General features: G+C 44.5%; 1 protein-coding gene across 1 annotated transcript in view; it reads left to right on the top strand.

Annotated features, from left to right (window-relative positions):
- LOC146813010 (C-type lectin domain family 2 member B-like) overlaps positions 1-3,762 on the top strand; it is a 123,290-nt gene extending 119,528 nt beyond the window's left edge. Inside the window, exon 5 of the mRNA XM_085620028.1 lies at positions 1,140-3,762. Coding sequence (XP_085476154.1) covers positions 1,140-1,272 — 133 coding nt within the window. The 3' untranslated portion in view covers positions 1,273-3,762. The remainder of the gene's footprint in view (positions 1-1,139) is intronic.
- The last annotated feature ends 6,116 nt before the right edge of the window (positions 3,763-9,878 follow it).

The following is a 9,878-nucleotide window of genomic DNA, read 5'->3' on the forward strand; positions in this document are numbered from 1 at the left end:
ATAGTGGCAGAGAGGTTCTATCGTATCACCCCTCCATCTGCTTCCCACATTCTGGTATGTTTTCCACACCTGTCACTAAACCAGATCCACATTTATATTAGAGCAGGACTGGGCTGTTTCGGAGTGGTTCTCTCACGCTGGTATTTTGGGCTGAGGTGGGGCTACATATGCATGGGTCATATCCTCTGCCAGTGTGATTACCCTCAAAAGAGGAGCTCAGTGGCCTCGTCCGCTGGCAGGGATAACCTGTATACTGACAACACCCTCGGCTCAGGTGTACACTGATCCAAATGCAGCTGCCAACAGGGTGGTGCAAATGTATGCTGTGTACTGTGTTGCGGCCCCTCAAACTGACTATGTTCAGATTGAAAACAAAACCTCCCACTTCTGCTGATTTATATCTGTATCCCAGCTTTGCTCCGTTCTCCTGAGTTCCCTAAAGTCTTGTCACGTTGTTTAACCCCCTCAGGGCTGGTTGCATCCCAGCATTGCTCTGTTCTTCACTTCTGGCCCTAGTCGTGTCACACTGTTTACTCCCAGAGGGCTGGATTAATCCCAGATTTTTAGACCGGTCACATAATATATCTTTAGTTATTGGGTGTAAAGTAACTTCACTGACAGTGAGCTGTTGTCCTGAACACAGCACTGCTAAAGTCTTCCTGGACCTTCAGTGAACTCCCTGATCTAGATCTTTCAAGGCCAACAACCAAGAGGCGTTTGACCTTATTCCTCACTCTTATGCTGCTCAATGTTTCTGTTGTAAATCGTTGTTTCCTCTTTGGGGAATCGTGTGCCAGTTTTTCAGTTGAATGGATCCCGTTATGACGTCTTCCTTTTCCAATAAGTGGACACTACCTGTCCGCTACTGCACAATGAACCCAGAGGAACCCTAGACTGAGGCCTTGTTCCCAGGAAGCCCGCATGTTACTTACAGTTGCCAGCTAAATATCCAGCCCCCTACATCACCCACCAGTGTCTATCCTGCCAGGCCCCCGTCCCCAGGCGGGTGAACTTGTCGAATTGTTTCCCGTTATGTGGCACTTGAAGGCTTTTCTGGCTTATAAGCTTTTGGGTATATTTATTCTGTTCTTAATGTAAACTCGAGTAAAAGCCCTGAAATTGTTTTCTTCTTGTTGCAGGTTCAAAGTAGAAGATCACTCGGAATGTGCTTACCTCAATCATCGTGTCGTCAAAAGTTCGGAATGTTACAGCAAAAGAAAATGGAGCTGCAGTAAAATTTCTTTTTATGAAATAAAGCACCAAAAAAATTGATTAAACACAAACCATTTTCGTTCTTGGCACTGAGAATCTATAGTAATGGGGTATTTCAAATGAATGGTCGCTGGCGGCTCCATCTGAAACAAAGTCAGACAATTTGACATTAGAAGAAATGCATCTTTAAAAAAAATTGGTGTCCGACTCTCTGACTTGGATACATGGGCTAAAAAGAACAGAGAACATTTGTAGCGCTCCTATCCAGTTACTAGGAGAGCATTTAAATGAAAAATGGTTTTGGCTTCTAGACCCTTTACTTCACTGCATCAATGAGAGACATTTGGAAGTATGAGGTGACGCAAGGACATTTGGAAGTATAAGGTGATGTGAGGACATTTGGAAGAACCACCGTCACAAATGAGAGCCAACTGTGTGTTATGTTATGTTATGTTAAAAGATATTTATACAGCGCGCTATCACCAAATGTCCTTCATACAGAGAAACACAATTTTTACTGAATTTGAAATCTAGGTTCTACCCCAAAAATGTTTTTTTTTTTTTTTACAACTCGACTTTTATAAATTAAAGAACTGCGTGTGCCCTATACATTAACAATGTAGCACTTGCAAAACTTAGATTGTTTGATCCATCAAGGACTCATTGGTTCGGCACTTGGTTTGATGTATTTTTTGTGCCACACATTTTTCTGGGATGCTTGTTTCCGGTCCAGGGAGGACCTGGCTTGGCAGTTTGGTCTGGATTGTTCCCATGAGCTACAGGGTCAAGACTGATTTGCATATGACTAGTTCCAAACTGGGGTGGCGTAGTGGGCAAAAAAATGATGGATTTAACCCAGATCTCTTGACTGGGGGAGAATGTTTGAATCATTCAACATTTCGTCCATCATTTGTTGCAGTTACACTTTTCGCCCTAAGTGGGATGGGTATTCCCAGACGTGGGTCCCTTGCTCACTGTGCCACTGGATTCAAGCTAGCCTGGCTAATGAAGGGTGACATACCCCGAAACCGGTCCTATGATGCTCGTCTCCGGTCCAGGGAGGACCTGGCTTGGCAGTTCGGTCTGGACTGTTCCATTGAAGCACAGGGTCAAGACTGATTTGCATATGGCTGGATCCAAACAGTGGGGCGTAGTGGGCAAAAGAACGATGGAGTTAACCCAGACCTCTCTACTGGGGGAGAATGTTTGAATCATTCAACATTCCGTCCATCATTTGTTGCAGTTACACACATTCTTCTGTGTCAGAAAATGTTTTTGAATGAGAAAATTGTTTTGCCAGTTTCTAGCAGCCCACTGTGGACACTGCTTGCCTCTTTACCTTTACTAATTCACCAACCTTTTTTTACTTGATGGCTTATCAGCTGCCGTTATGTTTTTCATCTACTCTTGAAAAGCCATCAATCTAATATAAGGGTGCTAAACAGTAGAGCTTTTGGATGACTTACACTGAACTTAACCCCTTCGCTGCTAGGCCTTTCCTCCCCCTGTGCTAAGCCTTTTTTTGGCTATTTGAGGTAGTTCGCGCTTCGGCCCCTGTAACTTTTTGACCACATAAGGTATACACTCCAAATTTGCGTCCTTTTCTTCCAACTTCATGAGGATTCTAAAGGTACCCAGGGTTTGTGGATTCCCCTGGAGGCGACCCAGAAGTTAGCCAAAATACAGCTACATTTTGGTTTTTTGGGGAAAAATACGAAAAAGGGCTACAGATGAAAGTGTCTGTTTTTTTCCCTGCAAATGGTATAAAAAAAGGGGTTGTTGTGCTGAAATCACCATCTTCCCAGCTTTCAGGGTCAAGCAGACGTTTGTCAGAAAACCAACATTTTTTACACAGTTTTGGCATTTTTCTGGGACATTGCCTATTTTTGCTATATTTTGTGCTTTCACCCTCCTTCCAGTTAATGGTAGAAATGGGTATGAAAGCAATAATGGATCCTAGACAACTATACATTTTAGAAAAGTAGACAAAATTCTTAATTCAGCAAGGGGTCATTTGTGTAGATCCTTCAAGGTTTCTTTATAGAAACTGCCAGTTAAATATAGAAAAAAAGAAAATTAGTTGAAAAAAACAGCATTTTGTGTCAGCTTTTTCACCTGTAACTTCTTCTAATTGTCACAGCTCTTTGAAAGCAATATACAGTTACATCCGCTGGACCTTACTGGTTGTGGGGATATTTAGGACTTGTAGGTTCACCAAGAACCCGACGAACCCAGAGCCAAAAACCGAGCAGCGACTTGCAATGTTTTTTTATTATGTACCGGCTATATAGCAATTATTCTGGGAAAATGTATACATGGAAAAATCGATATGAAATGGGAACAAAATATAGAGTGTAGAAACAATAGATATTTGCACATTTTCGAAATTGGGAATACTCATACTAGCATGAGAATTATTGATCATTTTTCAAAATTACTTATTTTTTACACATTGTCTTTCATTTGTATGGCAGAAATGCAACGAAAGTCAATAGGTAATAACAGTTGTTTTACAAATCTGAATTACCCTAAGTCTCCCAATAAAAATGGTACCTCACTTGTGTGTTGGTAGGCATAGTGCCCACTACAGGAAACGGCTAAAAACGCAACGTGAAAACACCACATTTTCACAATGAGGAATTACCCTTTTTTTGCAAAGTGCCTAGCTGTAGTTTTTGAACCCTAGCTCTGCCGGCACTTAGGGAAACCTAGCAAACCTATACATTTTTGAAAACTAGACACCCAGGGGAATCCGGGATGGGGTGACTTGACTGGCTCTCACCAGGTTCTGTTACCCAGAATCCCTTGCAAACCTAAAAATTGTCCAAAAAAACACATTTTCCTCACATTTGTGTCGTTGAAACTTCTGGAATCTGCGTGGATCCACAAATTTTTACTCACCCCGCGTTCCCCAAAGTCTTCCGAGAAAAATGGTACCTCACTTGCGTGGGTAGGCCTAGTGCCAGTGACATTAAACGGCACAAAATGCAACGTGGACAGACCACAATTTCACAGTGAAAAATGACCATTTTTTAGCAAAGTGCCTAGCTGTAGTTTTTGAACCCTAGCTCTGCCGGCACCGAGGGAAACCTAGCAAACCTATACATTTTTGCAAAAAAGACACCCAGGAGAATCCAGGATGGGGTGACTTGACTGCCTCTCTCCAGGTTCTGTTACCCAGAATCCCTTGCAAACCTAAACAATTGTCAAAAAAAAAAAATTTCCTCACATTTCTGTGGTGGAAAGTACTGGAATCTGCGTGGATCAACACATTTCCACCCACCCCACGTTCCCCAAAGTCTTCAGAGAAAAATGATACCTCACTTGTGTGGGTAGGCCTAGTGCCCGCGAAAGGAAACTGTTAAACGCAACGTGGACACACCGCAATTTCACAGTGAAAAATGACCATTTTGTAATAGGCAATTCTTGAGGTTGCCTCAATACGTTTTGGGCCCTTGCCTATCGCGGGTGCTTGGGCCTCCCACACGAATGAGGCACCAGTTTTATCAGGAGACGCGGGGAAATGCTGGGTGGCAGGAAATTTGTGTCAGCCCGGTGATGCCACAACTATCCAACACACAAATATGCAAAACGTGGGTTTTTTTCAGCTAAATTTGAGGTTTGCTGGGGATTCTGGGTAAGGAAATGTTGGGGGATACATGCAAGCCATACCTCCCTTGAATCCCCCGGGTGTCTAGTTTTAAAAAATGTGTGGGTTTGGTAGGTTTCCCTAGATGGCCGCCGAGCACGGGGCCAAAATCCCAGGTGACTCTCTTGCAAAACCAGTTTGTTTTTGTGATAGGCAATTTTGATGTCGCCTCAATATGTTTTGGGCCCTTGCCTGTCGCAGGTACTTGGGCCTCCCACACGAGTGAGGCACCATTTTTATTGGGAGACCTGGGGAAATGCTGGGTGGTAGGAAATTTGTGTCAGCCCGGTGATGCCACAACTTTTCCACACACAAATGTGCGAAAAAAGTGATTTTTTTTTCATCTAAAATTGAGGTTTGCAGGGGATTCTGGGTAAGGAAACGTTAGGTGATCAACACAAGCCATACCTCCATGGAAACCCCGGGGTGTCTAGTTTTCAGAAATGTGTGGGTTTGGTAGGTTTCCCTAGATGGCCGCCAAGCACAGTGCTAAAAATTCTGGGTAAGAAAACGTTGGGCGATCCACGCAAGCCATACCTCCCTGGAATCCCCCGGGTGTCTAGTTTTCAGAAATGTGCAGGTTTGGTAGGTTTACCTAGCTGGCTGCCGAGCACGGGACCAAAAACCCAGGTGACCCCCCCCCCCCCCTTCCCCTTGCAAAACCAAGTTGTTTTGTGATAGGCAATTTTGATGTCGCCTCTGAAGTTTTTGGGCCCTTGCCTGTTACGGGTCCTTGACCCACCCATGCGAGTGAGGTACCATTTCTATTGGGATACTTGGAGAAAGGCGAAAGGGTGGGAAATGTGACAGACATTTTGAGGTTTGCAGGACACTGTGGGTAAGATAACTTGTTGGGATCCACAAGAGAGACATCACCACGTACTCCCACGGGTGTTCAGTTTACGACAAAATCTACAGTTGGTAGGTTATTCTTATATAAAATGTACACCTTGGCAGAGAGACAAAAAGACAAAGTTTACTGCACAGCCATCTATTCCTCAAGCACACACATATACTGGTTGGATTTGGCACGAGAGCAAGTGATGGTTCAGTATATAAAATGTTATTAACAAGTGATTTTACAAAAATGAAATGCACTGTCAATAATTGAAATGACAAAAAACTGAACCAGTGACTCGCAGCTCGTGAGCTGTAAAGCCACATCAAGGCACCAACCGCTTTACAGGCCATTCACACGCCTTCCATACATGATACACACAAGACCATTCACACCACCAGGCACAAACTAAACACATTACAACATTCACAAAAAGGGACAAGGTACACCCTGCTTGACAAAAACAGAAAATACATTTTTTTCTGCACAACCACCTATTCCTCAAGCACACATACATACTGGTTGGATTTGGCACGAGGGCGAGTGATGGTTCAGTATATACAGTTGTATTAACCAGAGATTTCACAAAAATGAAATGAACTGTTAATAATTGAAAGGACGAGAAACTGAACCATTGACTCACAGCTCGTGAGCAGTAAAGCCACAACAAGGCACCTCTTTACAGGCCATTCATACACCTTTCATATGTTCGACACATACAAAACCATTCACACCGCCAGCCGCGGGCCCAGTGCATTACAACACCCACACCAGCAGACAGCGCCATTTAAGGGCCCATCACTTTCGCATGCCCACATTCTTGACTCAGCAACCACACCAGCTCACGGATTGCATGGAGTGGCGTTTGGCTAGCAGTGTGTGTAGTGACCAGCAGCTAGTCACTACTCACACACCGCCAGCCAAGCACTAGTCCACGTACACCGCCAGCCGAGTGACAGTCCACGCACACCGCCAGCCAAGCACCAGTCCCCACACACCGCCAGCCAAGCACCAGTCCATACACACTGCCAGACAAGCACCAGTCCACGCGCACTGCCAGCCAAACGCCAGTCCACGCACACAGCCAGTCAAGCGCCAGTCCACGCACACTGCCAGCCAAGTGCCAGTCCACGCACACTGCCAGCCAAGCGCCAGTCCACGCACACCGCCAGCCAAGCACCAGTCCAAACACACCGCCAGCCAAGCGCCAGTCCACGCACACCGCCAGCCAAGCGCCAATCCAAACACACCGCCAGCCAAGCACCACTCCACTCACACCGCCAGACAAGTGCCACTTCACGCACACCGCCATCATATTTAGGATTTTTTAATACAAATAAGAAAACACAAACAAATTCCAAATAGATACAAATCTACTAACACAAAATCTGAAACTAAATACACTACACAAATGCCAACCTTGAAACTGAACAAAAAATATTAAACAATTGAGGCAGTTCACTTTACCACTCATGAATGCTCCCAAAAATTATTTTGCGTGTGGTACATTCTAAAACAAGCAGGCACCCACAGCCCAGGGTTAGAAGGACACTCGGGGCAGTACATATGAGTCTCCTTCCGCATACCTCTTCGCCAACAGACTCTACATCTCCTACTGGGAAAGTCTTTTGAGAGTGTGGGAGGAATGTGGTCAGGAAAGTGGTCAGGAAAGTGGTGATCTTTCAATCCAACCACATCCTCCACCACTCCAACTCTAGGAACATTTGCCTGTTCCACTAAAACAAGGCTGCCTTTTACTGAAACTTAGCCTAAGACATCTTTGACTCAGGACAAGAATCCTGGAATACAACAAAAGCATTAAAGGTTGCCAAGTGGAAAAGGTGGATAGCCAACTTCTTATACCAAATGTAAGCCTTACGAAGAGCAGCGTAAGGTTCCAACCTCTGATCTACTCTATCAACTTCACCCATGTGCCTATTATATAAAATGCACACAGGTTTGCGCGCTTCAGCAACCTGACTCCAAACAGTCACAGGTGAAGTGCTTTCATCATGGATGGTACTCAGCATGTAGACATCTCTCCTGTCTGAAAACTTCACAGCTAGAAGCTCCTCGCAACGCAACACTGCATTGTACCCGCACAAGCTTTTGACAAACAAGTTCTTTTGGGAAACCTTTACGGTTAGAATGGTTGGGCCACAAGCAACAGTGTCCACTTTGGCCAATTCCCTGAACAGCCGCACACTAGTGTAGAAGTTATCTACATACAAATGGTGGCCTTTGTTAAAAAGTCCTCTACCAAGTTCCCACACAATTTTCTCAGTCACTGCAAAAGTGGACGGGCAACCAGGATTCCTTACTAGTGTACACCATGAAATTAGAGACATATCCAGTCCTACTGTCACACAGCATATACAGCTTAATTCCATAGCGTGCCCTCTTACTAGGAATGTATTGCCTAAAAACCAAGCGGCCCTTCCACAAGACCAAAGACTCATCCACTGCTATTTCTTTCGTCTGGAGCATAGATCTCAGAAAATCGATCTACAAAGTAATCAGTGACAGGCCGAATCTTAAAAAGACGGTCAAACTCAGGGTGATCTCGTGGCAACGCTAAACCATTATCGACAAAATGCAGCATCCGAAGCAGAAGCAAATACCTATCACGACTCATGACTGCCGGAAATATAGCAGTTGCCATCAAGGGACTAGTAGACCAATATGAAGACATTGATGGCTTCCTTAGCAAGCCCATCAAAAAAGTTAAACCCAAGAACTTCATCTCTTTCAGATTTGTGGGAGTCCACCGGGTAGCTCTAGAATGGGGCTTAAGGCTGGCACTGTTGTCCCACAAAAACTGTTCGGCATACAAATTAGTCTGCTCAACAATCTCTGCCAAAAACACATCGTCCACAAACAACTGAAAAAATGTTATTGGCAAAAGGTTTTCTGTATTCACTCTACACCCTGGAACACCAGTAAAGTCTGGCAATGTCGGCTGCACCATGCCTGGGTCAACCCAGAGGTCATCACTTCCAACTGGAAGCCTTGTAGCCCCAGGCTGCAACCCAGATGCCTCGTGCCGCACTATACCAATGGGAAGCCTTGCAGCCCCAGGCTGCAGCACAGATGCTTCTTGGCGCACTATCGGCACATTAATCTCCTGCTCTAACACAGGCACTTCATCCGCACAAAGAGTAGCTTCATTCGCACTGAGAGTAGCTTCATCATCTGATGTCATGTGGAGAGAAAACTCACTGTCTGAATCTTCCCCTCCTACCTCTGCCTCAGATGCAGAGTCAGTCTCTGAACCATGGTCAAAGGAAGACTCAAAAATCATACCAACAACCTGCTGAGCAGTAATCCTGCGGCTAGCCATTATCCTTACTAAGAAAGGAGACTGCACAAACAAGTCAGCAGCAACCAACACTGTGCAAAATTGGGGGCATATCAACAAGGGCTTGATCTCTGCTTTTTTGGCTTTAAAAGCCAAAAAAGCAGAGATAAAACTAGCGCCCTATCAACAACAGGGTGCTAACATGCAAATTTGCATGTTAGCACCCTTTTACTCTACGCTTCCCCTAGAATCTCTAATGAGATGCAAAGGGGGCGTTCCAGAGTAAAATAATAGGATAAATGTCGCTAAGCGACATTTCTCCTATTATCAAGAATGTCGCTAACCCTGTTAGAGACAAAAAAAGCAGCGCTAACCGCGGTTAACGCTGCTTTTTTACGTCTGCTAATTTTCAGACTTAGCCATGATATCCTATGGAAGGAGGATATCATGGCTAAGTTTGCCTGTCCCTATCAACAAGGTAACGTGAGATTATCGCTGGGTTTCCAGCGATAATCTCACGTTAGCCTGTTAGCGTGTAGATTTTTATCGCTATTGAGATAAGCGTTGCTAATAGCACGCTATCTCAGCGATAAAAATTCATGCTAGCCGGCGATAATTATCCTCACGCTAAGAGCGCTGAGCGATAATTATCGCCGGTTGTTGTTGATATGCCCCTATGTAAGTAAAACAATGTGTGCCTTTATCACAAAGATCTATATACTCAAAAACTATACGATACACTTGCAAGAGACTGCTACACTCACCAGCACCTACTCTGCCGAGAGAGAGCAAAAACGATATCCCACTAGATAGGAAAAAAATTAAACCAATTACTCACAAGACAACAAAATACACATCGAGCACAAATGCAAAAAGTTTTT

Source organism: Triturus cristatus, chromosome 7 (assembly GCF_964204655.1).
Source record: "Triturus cristatus chromosome 7, aTriCri1.1, whole genome shotgun sequence".
In the NCBI taxonomy this organism is placed as follows: Eukaryota; Metazoa; Chordata; class Amphibia; order Caudata; family Salamandridae; genus Triturus; species Triturus cristatus.